Source organism: Schistocerca americana, chromosome 3, assembly GCF_021461395.2.
Source record: "Schistocerca americana isolate TAMUIC-IGC-003095 chromosome 3, iqSchAmer2.1, whole genome shotgun sequence".
Taxonomy (NCBI): Eukaryota; Metazoa; Arthropoda; class Insecta; order Orthoptera; family Acrididae; genus Schistocerca; species Schistocerca americana.
Window position 1 is genome coordinate 616,869,557 of NC_060121.1, and position 17,031 is coordinate 616,886,587.

Below are 17,031 nucleotides of genomic sequence, written 5' to 3' on the forward strand. Positions count from 1 at the left end.
ACGTACAATTCAGACTTCCCGAAGAGCCGGCCAGTGTGGTCGAGCGGTTCTAGGCGCTTCAGTCTGGATCCAAGCGACCGCTACGGTTGCAGGTTCGAATCCCGCATCGGGCATGGATGTGTGTCTTGTCCTTAGGTTAGTTAGGTTTAAGTAGTTCTAAGTTCTAGGGGACTGATGACCTCAGATGTTAAGCCCCATAGTGCTCAGAGCCATTTGAACCATTTTGAACTTCCCGAAGAGTGAGGAAACAGAAAACTCCATGTGACATGAGACCCTCAGTTATGTGCTTTAAATGTCATTTGTCTTCTGGTCATTGAGTTATATTATACCCGGACTGATGTAAGTTCATATTCGTCACTACAGATAATCAACACATTCGAACACAAAAGTGCCTGTAATACGTCTTCACGTTAATTCCGTGTGCCATAGCAATTGTTCAGTGAGTAGCGCCTCACGTCGCGGCTGCCTTAATCTTCCTCCTCTCGTCCCCACCTCATGTGACAGTGTATGGGGACAGACTGTACATTTTTGTTTGTTTTATTTGGCCTCCACAGTTTGTACTCTGTGTAGCCATCGAATACACTTGTTTCCATGAATTACGTAGTTATACACAAAAAATAAATAAATGTATATATTGCTGGCAGTCGTAAAGAAAGGACATGAATGTTACCTATATGTACCGGTCACTACCTTGGAATGGAGCTCGACTTATCTTTGGTATACTGCACGTACATGCACTCGCACACACACATGCACATGCACATGCACAGGCACAAGCGCAGCCACAACCTCACCCCACACCTCTGCCCGCATCACATTGGTTATCCATGGTCACGTTTATTGGTGCCGACACGGAGATAAAGTACGATTCCGTTGCAATTTAATACACGTGTACTATTTTAAATCTCCGGTGTCGACTTGTCCCAGTGAGTTTAAAAAATAGGAAAAGAAGGAAAATTCCCCGGGAGGTACCGGAACGGGCTGAGCTCCGGCGGAAATTATGCCCTGGTGTGACGGTATGGACTGCCATTGAAAGCACAGTACGATCACAATCACCTCTTGACCTCTTAACTAGTCATTTAGAGTGCAGCTGTAACACTTCTGACGTATTAATGGGCGACGGTCGTTGTTCCTTACCTTTGATATTTTCGTGAATTATCTTTCAACAAGAGAGCGCAACGCCGCATGTTGCCTGTGTTGTACTTGCCTACTTGATACCGGGTTTTTCGGCTGCCGCCATGGCCATCACGTTCTCCAGATCTCTTATTGACTGAAAGCATCTGCCATCACTGAAAGCGTATGGTCATGGGTTGCAAGGAGACAAGAACTTCACCTACCCCCAATCAATACGACCAGTGAACTCTGGCATGTATTTTAGACAGCATAGAATAATGAAGCCATATCTGTCATCCAAACTCAATTCAGTGCGATGCCCAGCTGGGTTAAAGCCACTGGCGTTACTGCAGGTGGTGGCCGAATTTGTGCTGGTTCCCGAAATTTAGGCGATGCCTGGGCCTACGCTATTTACCGAAACGTACTGTTTGTTCGCTTCAAGCCTTCATGAAAATTTGTAAAATGCAGCTAGTTAGTACGTTATGCCTGAGGGAAAAATACGTTAACTCCGTGGCATACAGTTGCTCCGAGGTGAGCGGATCGCTTACGTGAAAAATTAGCGATCAACGGGGACTCTGTTACAAGAGACGCTAGCGTGAATATGTTTACGATTCTGAAGCTAGTAACTGTCTATTGTTACCGGCCATTTGTAGAACAGATGGGAACTAAACTATTTGACGAGCATAGAATGGGGTAAAGAAGGGACTGGTGAAAGTTTCAGCAAGAGTATATTGATGAATTAAAAGGTAGTTGTACCAGTCTTAATTATTTTCATAAGGTTAACCCGTGGAAAGTGAATTTCTGTCAGGCTTGTATGCAGAACTTCGCACATTTGGTTAGTGACTTTTGCTGGTGATTTTGCAAGCATGGTCAAGGAAATTAGGGAAGTGTTTTTCTGCAGTTGGGAGAAATCTGTTTTACAACTGCACGTCACACAACAAATGCGAACTGAATAGCACCGAATCAGTATCCGAGGGTTTTATGTAAGTTTCTATTTATGACCTGTAAATTCATACACGACCGGGGTTCGTCGGCGAATGCTTCTTCTCTACGAGATCGACGGGTTTATAAAGGGCGAGTTTTTCCGCCGTGTACAAACCCTAGGGATTGTTCGATGAGAGGATACGGAACAAAAAAGGTCTAATGAACTTATGTCCGGAAATGAATGGTTTCCATGCTAGAGACCATTTATTCATCATACATTGTTACAGAGACTGCGGTCTAATACGCGCTTACCATGCAGCTACAGTTACAGTACGTGCTCAAAATGGTTTCCATGAGCCACAACGCATGCGTGTACGCGCCGTAGCATGTTCTGTCTCTACATCTACATCTACATACGTACTCCTCAATCCACCATACGGTGCGTGGCAGAGGGTACCTCGTACCACAACTAGCATCTTCTCTCCCTGTTCCACTCCGAAACAGAACGAGGGAAAAATGACTGCCTATATGCCCCTGTACGAGCCCTAATCTCACTTATCTTATCTTTGTGGTCTTTCCGCGAAATGTAAGTTGGCGGCAGTAAAATTGTACTGCACTCAGCCTCAAATGCTGGTTCTCTAAATTTACTCAGTAGCGATTCACGAAAAGAACGCCTCCTTTCCTCTAGAGACTCCCACCCGAGTTCCTGAAGCATTTCCGTAACACACGCGTGATGGTCAAACCCACCAGTAACAAATCTAGCAGCCCGCCTCTGAATTGCTTCTATGTCCTCCCTCAATCCGACCTGATAGGGATTCCAAACGCTAAAGCAGTACTCAAGAATAGGTCGTATTAGTGTTTTATAAGCGGTCTGCTTTACAGATGAACCACATCTTCCCAAAATTCTACCAATGAACCGAAGACGACTATCCGCCTTCCCCACAACTGCCATTACAAGCTTCTCCCACTTCATATCGCTCTGCAATGTTACGCCAAAATATTTAATCGACGTGACTGTGTAAAGCGCTACACTACTAACGGAGTATTCAAACATTACAGGATTCTTTTTCCTATTCATCTGCATTAATTAACATTTATCTATATTTAGAGTTAGCTGCCATTCTTTACACCAATCACAAATCCTGTCCAAGTCATCTTGTATCCTCCTACAGGCACTCAACGACGACACCTTCCCGTACACCACAGCATCATCAGCAAACAGCCGCACATTGCTATCCACCCCACCCAAAAGACCATTTATGTAGATAGAAAACAACAGCGGACCTACCACACTTCCCTGGGGCACTCCAGATGATACCCTCACCTCCGATGAACGCTCACCATCGAGGACAACGTACTGGGTTCTATTACTTAAGAAGTCTTCGAGCCACTCACATACTTGGGAACCAATCCCATATGCTCGTACCTTAGTTAGGAGTCTGCAGTGCGGCACCGAGTCAAACGCTTTCCGGAAGTCAAGGAATATGGCATCCGTTTGATACCATTCATCCCTGGTTCGCAAGATATCATGTGAAAAAAGGGCGAGTTGCGTTCCGCTGGAGCGATGCTTTCTAAAGCCGTGCTGATGCATGGACAGCAACTTCTCTGTCTCAAGAAAATTCATTATATTCGAACTGAGAATATGCTCGAGAATCCTGCAACAAACCGATGTTAAGGATATTTGTCTGTAATTTTGAGGATCCGTCCTTCTACCCTTCTAATATACAGGCGTCACCTGCGCTTTTTTCCAGTCGCTCGGGACTTTACGTTGGGCAAGAGATTCGCGATAAATGCAAGCTAAGTAAGGAGCCAATGCAGTAGAGTACTCTCTGTAAAACCGAACTGGAATCCCATCAAGACCTCATACGTTAACATAGGCCAGGCTGCATTCGAGCAGTGCCAAAGGCAGCACGAATACTCCGCTCCAGTGTCTCCACGTCTGGAATGAGCTCTGCATAGACAATACTTTTTGAGAGGGGCCCATAACCAGAAATCGCAAGGGTTGAGATCCGATGAACGAGCAGACCATGCAACTGTGTCTTCGAGTCCGACCCATCGACTAGAGAAGATACTGTGATGCCTCCGAACGTTAACGGCGAAGTGGGCTGGAGCCTCATCACAATCACATTTTCCTCCAAGTGTGGTGTCCGAGCATTTCGGGTACGTCTTGCATGATTTCCTGCTTCCTGAAATGATCCTGTCTCAGACAAACGGTGAAACACTCTTGCAAAACATTGAATACTGTGGGTGTTGTCGGCGGGGATAGGTCTCCTGACACAACCTTGCTGCCCACTGCCCGTTGCCATTTGCCTTTCCGTAAGTAAACACCATGTCGGCAAGCTCTCGAGTCGAATGCGGAACCATTGTGTACAACCCCATATCCCGTCCACTACAAAGTGAGTCAGCAAGGGAAGTGAACTCGACGCAACATTACCAATTACTATGGCAGGATGGGGCGCTAGGACATGACATATGATGAACAGTACCACCCTCTGGGAGGAAATCATGCATACCGTAACTGTGGCTGCATAGTACAGCGCGTGTTAGACCGCAGTCTCTGTAACAATGTGTGATTGAATAAATGGTCTCTATCATGGAAACCATGCATTTCCAGACGTAAGTTCATTAGAACTTTTTTGCAGTATCCTCTCATCGAACAACCCCTAGAGTTTGTAAACGTAGGAAAAAATCACCCTATATAACTGCACTTTTATAATTGTTGGCAGGTCATCTTTGTAATTAGTACATTATATCACACAGTTTCGTGAAACTGCTTGTGTTTTGAGAGACTTTGACGATAGAATACGGAACCATTAGGTCTTTGTACATTATCGAGAATAATTTCACTTACGAGATTAGTTGTTATCAGTGTTGAAGTAGTAGCACGAGACATTACAGCTACGCATTCTCAAAAACATAAGGTTTAATTATTTCAATCAATCGTTTAGTGCATCTTTAATGAATCACATCATCGCATACATACGTACACCAATACAAGGTAGGGTGACTTTTTATGAGTTTAGTAGGATGCTCATACCGGTAAAAACCAAAGAGATGGTCTCACAAGGATAATTGTCGACAACCCTCAGAAAGAAATGCGGTAATGAACCGTGCCGAATGTGTCTGTGTCCTGATGGTCAAAATATGACGTTATCACAGTATTTTCTATAACTGATTATACAATTTTTTCATAAAATAGTCGGCTAAATATTCTTATTACAGATTTAAAGAATTTAACTATGGTTTCTCTTTTGATTCACGATTTCCAGAAGATTGTTCGTAATGTAGGTCACATTGCTCCTGGGCCTCTCAACTTCAGGAAGGAAGACGATACAGTTTCGCACCGTCGCTGCCGATCAAAGCATATCCATAGCGAACATCGGAAATGTCGCGGTATCTGATCAAATGTATCAGACCACATGTTTCTGGACATTAATAACGTCTGTGTCCACCCTAAGCCTTTATGACGGCTTCAGCACTGCGGGGGGTACTTTCAGTGAAGTGTCAGAATGTCAACGGAGGAATGGCGGCCAGTTCTTCCTCAACGGCCGAAACCAGAAAAGGCAGTGATATTGGGCGCTGGTGTCTGGAGCGAAGTCGATGTTCTGACTCATTCCAAATGATGTTCCATTGGGAACAGGTCCAAACTCTGGGCGGGCCAGTTCATTTCAGGAATGTTATTGTCCTGAAACCACTGCATCACAGACGCTGCTTTATGAAAGAGTGCATTGTGCTAATATAATCATTCCCTCAGAACTCTTCCTCTACTGTACGCAGTAACCAATGCTGTAAAATGTGTCCATTTCCTTCTGCATTTAGCGCTTCCTTAAGCACAATAAGAGATCCACATCTTAACCACATGTACCACCCCCCTACCGGAGCACCACATTATCCGAATTTAACTGTCGGCACTACACATGATGACATTTAAATTTCTCCAGGAGTGAGTCAAACCCAAACGCTTCCAACGGATTGACAAAGTGTCAAGGATGATACTGCGGATCACTTGTTTCCAGTCTGTCACTGTTCAGTGGCGTCGTTCTTTTCGTCAAGAGTCGCTCAGCATTGACTACAGAAATGGGTTGCTTATCAGGACTTATTCGACTATTGTAAGCCATTCTTTTTTACTCCCAACGCAAAGTAATTGTGCTAGCTAGACTGCTAGTTGATCTTTGGAACTCACAAGTGATTCCTTTCATGCGACTGTTTACAGCCACCCTCTGCAATGCTCGACGGTCCCTGCCCATCGGTGCATGAGGTCCGTCTGGTCTTATTTTAGCTGTGGTTGTTCATTCGCTTTTCAAATTCACATAAACGTCATCAAAGCTTTAGAAGTATCAAAATGCTCCTGATGGATATCTTATTTAGGTGACACACGATGGTCAGCCCGAAGCATCGGGACATCAGGCCAGCCTTCCAGGAGCGCCATAACTGTGGACGGGTTGGCATGGTTCCTGAAATCAGCACCGAGAATGGGAACATCTCGCGAATGGCCGAACGATTTCTGCGGCGGAAGAAGAGGATCCGGCCCTGCAATTTGGGCTAGATGTAGCCTGCGAGGTGGATGCGAACGAAGGCTACGCTAACACGTTTACGGCCAATTTTACACCTGTGGCCGATCGAATCGACAACGAGCATATTCGTGTGGTGGAAGAGTCTCATGGCATGATGCGATCGCGCCACTCTCGGAGGAGGAGGTGGGACGACATTTCTAGCGTCCCATTACGAAGAAATCAGGAGACAATGACGGGCTTGACAACGTTCTACCGATGCAATTCCCTCCTGAAACTTACTGGACATTAGCAGACAACTTTAACAGCTTCTTGTCGTTCTTTTATTACCCTTCGATGTGCAAATATGCGAAAATGCTAGCTATCCTGAAGAGCAGCTGGGACCACTGGCTGGTGAAGGATTTTTGGCCAATCAGCCTACTTCCTTTCATGGAAATTTTCGAGAAGCTGTACGCCAATCTTCTCCTATCAGACCTTGATGAAGAAGACCACGTACCAGATGAACAGTCTGTCTTCTGGAGGGGCCATTCTAGGTCACAACATGTACTGCATCTGACGGAGAAAGCGCTGAAAACCATGGAGCGTTGCTAATACCTCGAGACATGCTCCTTGACGTTTCCAGAGTCTTCGATTCCGTGTGGTATAACGGTCTAATGTACAAGCTTTCTGTGCAAAGGGTACCGACGTCACATGCTTCTCTCCCACCTCTCCAGAGGAACGATCCACATTTGGACCAAGGAATGGAAATCTGTAAAGTAGCTGTTACGTTCATGGGTGCCGCAGGAGATTGTGCTCTGATCCCTGCCGTACTCCCTATGCAAGTCCTGTACTCCCACGGTGGCGCACATACAGTTTGTACACGCCTGCACTGTTCATCCACAGCATGAACGCCAATATCCTTCATTGCCGTCTCCAGTTTGGCTGCTGTTGACTCGGCTATTGGTTCGTGAAATGGAGTTTCAAGTATAATGCTGCTAGGAGCTGAATTCTCGTATTAACGAGAAGGAAGCTGCCTTCTACTTTACTACCTGTCGGGATCCCAGGTGGCCCCATCCCATGTTGCAGGACAGGATGGGGAAGACTTTTGATCGATATCTGTAGTCACCACGGCACATCCAGGGCTCTAAGAGAGGAGCGGTCTACCCTTTCATCAAATCGATGTCGAATCTGACACCACACCTTGGTATCAGGCTCTACCCAGCCCTGGTCAGACCACGGCTGGAGTACAAAGCTTTAGAGTGGAGATATGCTGCTGCCACGCCCATAGCACAGCTCCAGAGTGTATAATCGAGCCCTGATGCTCGCCTTATACAGTCCGTGGGGATACACAACGAGGCAACAACATGAAGACACTGTAATCCAACAGTCTTGTGAGACAGATTTCGGTAGAGTTCGCACCTTTCCTATTAGAGGCCACAACAGTTGGCAAAAAACTCGTCCGGTGCCTGGTAGAGTAGGCCGACCATGGTACGAGAGTAATTCACTCTCGCAGCATCAGATGAACTAGAACTGATGCATCCAGCCCACGGGACAATTCAACAACTGAAGAAAAAGTCAGAACCGTCTGATGCGAGAGTCCAAAGAGTAGATTGCTTGACCTGCACACAGTCAAGACCATGTGGGCTTCTCATTTCGAGTGCATGCGAAAATGGGGTATCATTCTAGTGACGGTATGGGTCGGAAATCGAGAACTCTACTAACGTAAATGACTTTCTCACAGGGGAGATTGTTAGAGCCTGATAACTGATAATCAGCATCACAGAAACAGTGAAGGTGGTCCAATATTCACAGTTACTATAGTGAACACATTTCTCGTTGCATCAACTCGATGTTCGTGTACGGATGTGCCATCGTTTAGCGAACGGCTGCTCTAAACATGTGCCACAGCATGGAAGCGGCCTGGCGGTGACAGAATTATACCGCCTGGGACGTTCATTTGGGCAGCGATGCTACCTGTGATAGCAATCTGAGGCAACGTGACAGCTGTGCACTACGTGAATATTATGCAGACCACCTGCATGTCTTCATGCCCGATGTCTTCCCCGACATCAGAAGAAGGCCGAAATCGTGCTACCGTAGTTTGAGGAACATGAGAGTGAAGCAATGTTGTTGTCTTTGCCACTAAATTCGCCTGCTCTGAACGCGAGGGAACGCATCTGGGACGCCGCTAGGCGTAAGATCCGCGCTCACAAATCACCGGTTCGTAATTTATTGGTCTCGCATGACCTGTTCATAGCTGTCGGGCGTCACATATCTCCCAAAATCTTCCAAGGACTTTTAGAATCGATGCCACGTCAAGTCGCTATCATATTAAATTGCAGAAATGAACCTACGATCTATTACGTGTATGGTGATAAAGTTTTGACTCGTCAGTGCGCGAGTACCTTTATGTATCCAAAATGAAGAAGGGTCGATTATTTGTATGTAATCAAAGTGTTCGCCACAAAATAAATAGCAGAGTCATAAGTGACTGTTATAACAGGAAAACATTAGTTTACCTGAACCACGAAAATTGTGCATAAACGTAACTGTTCACTGTAGAGTGTATAGTGACAACAGAAGAAATATAGGGTGTATTCTAATGTCTCTACATAGCCTTTTCCTCTCTAATAGCAGCTAATAATATATGATGATACTGAAAGGGTATTTCAGTGCGTAAAGGGAGATGCAAATTTAATAGTCTTGGGGGAAGGAATAGAAGAAAAGGTTAAGGGAGAATATGGGCTTGCTACTAGGAATGAGCGAGGAGAATGACTTACTGATTTCTGCAATAAATTACAGCGATTAATAGCGATTACTCTGTTCAAGAATCATAAGAGCAGGAGGCTTACTTGTAAAAGGCCGAAAGAAAAGGGAAGACTTCAATTAGATCACATCATGGTGAGGCAGAGATTCTTAAGTAAAATATTGGATTGCAAGGTGTATTCAGGGGCAAATATAGACTCAGATGACAATTCAGCAATGATAAACAGCAGGCTGAAGTTTAAGAGACTAGTCGGAAAGAATCAGTTCGCACACTGTGGGATATGGAATTACTAAGGAGTGAAGAGATATGCTTGAAGTTCTCTGAGGCTATAGATAATGCGATAAGGAATAGCTCAGTAGACAGTTTAGTTGAAGAGAAATGGACATCTCTAAATAAGGCAATCACAAAAGTTGGAAAGAAAAACACATTGGTACAAAGAGGGTAACTGCGAAGAAACCATGGATAACAGAATAAACATTTCAGCTGATGGACGAAAGAAGGAAGCACAAAAATGTTGAGGAAAATTCAGGAATACAGAACTACAAGTCACTTAGGAATGGAATAAATGGGAAGTATACGGAGGCTGAGGCGAAATGGCTGCATGAAGATGTGAAGAAACCTAAAAAAGAAATGATTGTCGGAAAGAATGACTCAATATAGAGAAAAGTCAAGCCAACCTTCGGCGAAATTAAAATCAAGGGTGGTAACACTAAGAAGGCAATGTGAATTCCACTGTTAAAGGTAGAGGAGAGAGTGGATAGGTGGAAAGATTAAACTGAAAGCCTCTATGAGGCTATGATAGAACAAGAAAGAGGAGTCGATATAGAAGAGATAGGGGGATCCAGTATAAGGATCAGAATTTTAAAGATCTATGGAAGACTTAAGATCGAATAAAGCAGAAAGGAAAGATAGCATTCCATCAGAATTTCTAAAATCATTGGGCGGTGGGGGGGGGGGGGGGGGGTGTCAACAAAACGACTATCCACGATGGTGTGTAGAATGTAATAATCTAACGACATACCATAAGACTTTCGGAAAAATATCATCTACACAATTCCGAAGACTGCAAGAGCTGACAAGTGTGAGAATTATTGCACAATGAGCTTAACAGCTGATGCATCCAAGCTGCTAACAAGAATAATATACAGACACATGGAAAAGAAAATTGAGGCTCTGTTAGATGACGATCATTTTGGCCTGAGGAAAGCTAAATGCAGCAGAGAGGCCGTTCTTATGTTGCGGCTGATTGTGGAAGTAGGACTAAGGAAAAATCAAGGCACTTTAGTAGGATTTGTCGATCTGGAAAAAGCGTTCGACACTGTCGAATAATGCAATATGTTCGAAATTATGAGGAAAATAAAGATAAGCTACAGGGAGAGGTAGGTGGTGTACAACACGTACAAGACCAAAAAGGGAATAATAAGAGTGGAAGGCCAAGAACGAACTACCAAGATTAAAAAGGGTGTAAGACAGGGATGTAGTCTTCCATCTCTGATGATCAATCTATACTTCGGAAAAGCAGTGATGGAAGTAACAGAAAGGATCAAGGGTGCAATTAAAATTCAAAGTTAAAAAAAGTCAGTGACAAAGTTCACTGATAACATTGTTATCCTCAGGAAAAGTGATAAAGAATTACAGGATCTACTGTGGGGAATGAAGAGATTAATTGATAAGGAACATAGATTAAAAGTAAATCGAAGAAAGTGTAAGTAGGCTGTTTAGGTTTTTATATTGGTAACGCCATGTAGCGCTCTATATGAAAATCACTGGCTGTGCTGTGTGCAGTCTGTGGCTGGGTGGCATTGTTGTAATATTCGCCATTGTAGTGTTGGGCTGTTGGCTGTTAACAGCGCATAGCGTTGCGCAGTTTGAGGTGAGCCGCCAGCAGTGGTGGATGTGGGGAGAGAAATGGCGGAGTTTTGAAATTTGTAAGACTGGATGTCATGAACTGCTATGTATATTATGATTTTTCAACACTATTAAGGTAAATACATTGTTTGTTCTCTATTAAAATCTTTCATTTGCTAACTATGCCTATTAGTAGTTAGTGCCTTCAGTAGTTTGAATCTTTTATTTAGCTGGCAGTAGTGGCGCTCGCTGTATTGCAGTAGTTCGAGTAACGAAAATTTTTGTGAGGTAAGTGATTTGTGAAAGGTATAGGTTAATGTTAGTCAGGGCCATTCTTTTGTAGGGATTTTTGAAAGTCAGATTGCGTTGCGCTAAAAATATAGTGTGTCAGTTTAAGCACAGTCATGTATAATTGTTCTAAGGGGACGTTTCAAAAGTCGAAAGTAATGGGAAGTAGCAGAAATGAGAAGATCGAGAAACATTAACATCAGAACTGGTAATTACCAAGTAGATGAATCTAACGAATTCTACTACTTAGGTAGCAAAGTATCCAATGATGGACGAAGCAAGGAGAATGTAAAAAGCAGACTAGCAGTTGCATAGAGGGCATTCTTGTCCAAGAGAAGTCTACTGGTATCAAACATAAGTCTTAATTTGAGGAAGAAATTTGTGAGACTGTACGATTGGAGCACACTATCATACGTAGTGAAACATGAACTGTGACAGTACAGAAGAGAATCAAAGCATTAGAGATATGAATCTACAGAAGAATGCTGAAAATTACGTGTACTGATAAGGTAAGACACGAATTGGCAAGGAAATGAATATATGGAAAACACAGACAAGAAGAAGGGACAGGATGGTAGGATATCTGTTGAGACATCAGGTATTAGAGGGCGCTGTAGAGGTTAAAAACTATAGAGGAAGACAGAGATGTCAATGCATTCAGCAAATAATTGAGGACGTAGATAGCAAGTGCTACTGTGAGATGAAGAGTCTGCACAGGAGAGGAATTCGTGACGGGCCGCATAAAAAAAAGAAGGAATTGCCACATTTAACGTTCCATTCGATGGCTGCGACGCTATCGATTGTGTTTGTAACTTGTCCTGTAAAGAGGTCGATAACTGAAACTAAGTTATGCTATGTGATCAAAAGTATCTTGACACCCCCAAAAACATACGTTTTTCATATTAGGTGCATTGTGCTGCCACCGACTGCCAGGTACTCCATATCAGCGACCTCAGTAGTCATTAGACATCGTGAGAGATCAGAATGGGGCGCTCCGCGGATCTTACGGACTTGGAACGTGCTCAGGTGATTGGGTGTCACTTGTGTCATACGCCTGTACGCGAGATTTCCACACTCCTAAACATCCCTATCTCCTCTGTTTTCAATGTGTAGTGGTGTGGAAACATGAAGGGACACGTACAGCACATAAGCGTAGAGGCTGACGTCGTCTGTTGAGTGACAAAAGGAGCCGACAGTTGAAGAGGGTCGTAATGTGTAATAGACAGACATCTGTCCAGACCATCACATAGAAATTCTAAACCGCATCAGGATCCACAGCAAGTACTACGACAGTTAGGCAGGAGGTGAGAAAACTTGCATTTCATGGTCGAGCGGCTGCTGATAAACCACACATGACGCCGGTAAATCCCAAACGACGCTTCGCTTGGTGCAAGGAGCGTAAACATTTGGCGATTGCACAGTGTAAAAACGTTGTGTGGAGTGACGAATCACGGTACACAATGTGGTGACCCGATGGCAGGGTATGAATATGGCGAATATCCAGTGAACGTCATCTGGCAGCTTGTGTAGTGCCAACAGTAAAATTAGGAGGTGTTGTTGTTATGGTGTGGTCGTGTTTTTCATGCAGGGGGCTTGCACCTCTTGTTGTTTTGCGTGGCACTATCACAGCATAGGCCTAAATTGATGTTTTAAGCACCCTCTTGCTTCCCATTGTTGAAGTGCAATTCGGGGATGGTGATTGCATCTTTCAACAAGATCGAGCACCTGTTCATAAAGCTCGGCCTGTGGCGGAGTGGTTATACAATAATAACATCCCTGTAATGGACTGGATTGCAAGAATCCTGACCTGAATCCTATAGAATACTTGGCGCCACACCTCGGCGATCGACATAGATACCTGTCCTCAGTGCAGAACTCCATGAAGAATGGGCTACTATTCCCCAAGAAACCTTCCAGCACCTGGCTGAAAGTACGCCTGCGAGAGTGGAAGCTATCATCAAGGCTAAGGGTGGGCCAACACTATACTGAATTACAGCATTACCGATGGAGTGCGCCACGAACTTGTAAGCCATTTTCAGCTAGGTGTCCGGATATTTTTGATCACATAGTGTAGTTATGGATAGTCAGATTATTAGGATTCGCTCCCCTTCCATTACATATGCATCACCAAGCACGAGGTAAGAAGTTTCGTCCGGCAGACGGTCACCATAGGACTACCTTAGGGTTCTATTGTAGCCGCAGTAAAATACGGGAACTTAGGAAGCAGCAATTCGCAGTTGTAAACTTGTCGTGTCAAACATACTTCGCAAGTTGTTATTGACAGCACATCGTTCGATAATTCAGTGCACTTACCCATGCGTTCGCCGGTTTCAGTAGGCTTCACTTGAGCAGTGACGAGTGCATGGTAGTGACTCCTAAGCGCCATCAGCTGGTCGTGGCTGCCCTCCTCGACCACGACCCCTCCAGACAGCACGAAGATTCTGTCCGCATTGCGTATTGTCGACAGCCGATGTGCTACAATGACCGTCGTACGTCCTTCGCTGGCCTGAAATGTAATTTATTACACTTAAATGTAGAGTATTAATGGGCTGCATCTAACCAGACAGAAGATTTAGGATTCAAAGGAGAAATAGAAAAATGCAGGTTGCTATTTTATGAATTTGGTACTCCTTCCAGTTCGTCTACGCGTCTCATCCGTTGTAGTCACAAATTGGCGGGAACATTAAATCTGCTTATTGCTTTGATGCTATCAGAGAGAAATGGACTATGTGGTGCCACTAGGTTTCACCCTTTTACTACTGAAGGAAACAACTGTTTTGTATCAGAGTCCACTCCTACATGTTTAGCACAAATAAGAAACCATTAGGCAGCACAGTACTTGTAAATTAGAATAAAAAGCTGTTGGCCAGCCAGAGTCAGTCTTGTTGCAACCCTTGTCCACAGTACGAGCAGCCCTTAGCGGCTCGCCATGTCACAAGTGTTCATGACGTCACCGTTCCAACTGAGATCTTTTTTAATATGTGACTTGTAAGTACTGCATCTTTTCGAGTCAGTGCAAACTGTAATTTTATTAATGTACTATATACCTAATGTTTTAGTACAGTTAGTCTAATTCTGAAGACGACGCTCATAGTAGCGTCGAAACCAGGTCAATTTTGACTTAATATTTGTGACCGATGGCTTATTTGTTACAATACGATTTTTAAGTGTTAAAAATGAATTAGCTAGGTACTTGTAAAACTCCACCAACTTTGGATGAATCTGCGTTGGTGATAATTGATCCGAAACAGTGTCACGTCGGCACCCTATTCCAGTTCGTGTCTAGCTGCATGATATTTTGCAGATGCATACACAACAGTGGGAAAATCACGGGTGCAATGGGTATATCGCGTGAGAAACTAAGAGCTTTGTAGCAGTGGTGCATAAGTCATTTAATCCGGAAGCATGGTAACTTTTTATTTAAGCTACAAGCATTGTGAACTTCATGTAATGGCATAAAAACGTCAGTGAACTATCTTGCCTCATGGTGAAAGAGTCTTTTCCACCATGTGACGACTGTGTGTGTGTGCGTCTTAAACCAAAGTATGTGGAGGTAGCGTGGTAGTCGTATCAGACGTGGACGCGAGTTGCTCGCCACTCACCCTGTCTAGTGCGGCCTGCACCTTGGCCTCGCTGCCGGTGTCCAGAGCAGAGGTGGCCTCGTCCAGCAGCAGGATCTTGGGGCGGCGCACCAGCGCCCTGGCGATGGTGATGCGCTGCTTCTGGCCGCCCGACAGCTGGGCCCCGCGCTCGCCCACCAGCGTGTCGTAGCCCTGCGTACAGCAAAGGACTGCGGGAAGATTAAGAGTTTAACGTCCCGTTAACAGCCATGACGGAGCACATGCTCGGATCTACAAGAGGATGGGGAAGGATATCAGCAACGTCCTTTTTTAAAGGAACCATCCCGACATTTGCCTGGAGCGATTAAGGGAAATCTCGGAAAACTTACATCTGGATAACCGACCGGTGATTTGAACTGTGGTCTTACCGATTGAAAATTCAGTGAGCTAAGCCCTGCGTCACCACGCTCGTTATGTGTATACAGGAGACAGGATCTGCTGTTTTGGGCAATGAAGAAACGCTTGACATGCAGAAGTGTCGAATATTCCGTTCTTCCGCGTCAGGGATGTACAGTCTTGTTAAGGGCCGTGAGCGCAAACTCCTCACGGTGGTTACGTAATGGAGGGTCGGCGGTTATCACTGGAACAACCTTTTTTTGACTGTAACGGTTTACATCAACTCCGGTTTAACCTGAGTGATAAAGTCACTCAGAATAACCAGTTTCTGAAATAAACGATTTTCTGCATTTTATTGTTATTATCGCTATAACAAAGACATCGAACAAAAACTGCGTAGTAAATTTCAAGATATGCTAACTAAAATTATTAATTAAAGTAGTCAAATAAAAGAAAAAGTGGTCTATTACTGGATGGAATGACCAGTATATTGCAATACCCCCGCCTCCTCTACCCTTCCCCCCCCCCCCCCCCCCCCCGACGTTCTTCCGATGTAAACAACGGCTGTGTTAGGCTGAGTTGCTAGCCCGCTTGTGGGATTCACTACTATGTTGTTTTGGAATAGATATAATGACTATATCATATTATCAAAACAAACATACGATTTGGATCTGACCGTAATTTTGCAAGACCTAAGGCGAATGAAATGAAAATGTGGCTAAAGGAAAAAGCAGGAATATTTCCAGATGGTATTGTGAACATTCACTTATCTTTTCTTAAAAATACTGTCCTTCTGATGAGGAAAACTGCAGAAATATGTTGTTTTATTGTAAAGAGGTGTGGCTGCGTCGAAAAGTTCAATAATTCTGATGGAACAGGTAGTGATTTACTGTGCCTTATCTGGCTTTGGTAATCGTAGAGTTAGAGTTTTAGAACTTCTGTTTAAGATCCCTGCTGAGAAAATAAATTACGCTCAGAAAGACTATAGTAGGGTCATATCGAGTACTACGGAAAGGTGGTCGGAACCATGTATGATCCCTGTCCTTACCGGAGCTCGACAGTAAAAATCGAACTTAGGAAGCACATTCCGTCTTTTATAAATGTAAATGGGTGTGGTGGTCTTGTAAATTTATGATGGACAAGCTCGGACATGCACGTTGTGCAATTCTACTGAATGTATTCGCGCTGAATGTGGCGAGTGTCGCAGATTCGTACCGGTGAGGCTCCAAGTCTAATCCCTATGACAAGAAGGAAATTGTCAGTCCCTGATGCCACGGCCGCTCGCGATCTTCGTGAACAGGAACTGTCCGGACAGGTGGCAGAATCCGAGGCGCAAGGGGACTCGAATAAGAATGAAGAATTTGCTTTCGTGCAGGACAAGCAGATAGTGAGCAACTGAACTTCAGGTGAGCAGCGCCTCTTGCATGACCGATATGGACTGTACTGTGTCGCTATCTGGTTAACGTCAGAGTGAGCAATCGTCGCAGGAACAGCAAACCTCAGACGAAGTATCCCATGAGGAGAGTATCCCCGGAAATGTAATCGAACCAGTCGTGCCGCTAGTACACAGCGAATGAAGAACACGACAGGAATTATGTGATACCGCGTTCGGTAACGAAACAAAGGGAAAGGAAAAGAGGGGGAT

General features: G+C 44.4%; 1 protein-coding gene across 1 annotated transcript in view; it reads right to left on the reverse strand.

Moving 5' to 3' along the window:
- LOC124606254 (ATP-dependent translocase ABCB1-like) overlaps positions 1-17,031 on the reverse strand; it is a 129,751-nt gene that overhangs the window by 58,088 nt on the left and 54,632 nt on the right. Inside the window, exons 9-10 of the mRNA XM_047138230.1 lie at positions 15,033-15,203; positions 13,744-13,936 (exon numbers count right to left, since the gene is read on the reverse strand). Coding sequence (XP_046994186.1) covers positions 13,744-13,936; positions 15,033-15,203 — 364 coding nt within the window. The remainder of the gene's footprint in view (positions 1-13,743; positions 13,937-15,032; positions 15,204-17,031) is intronic.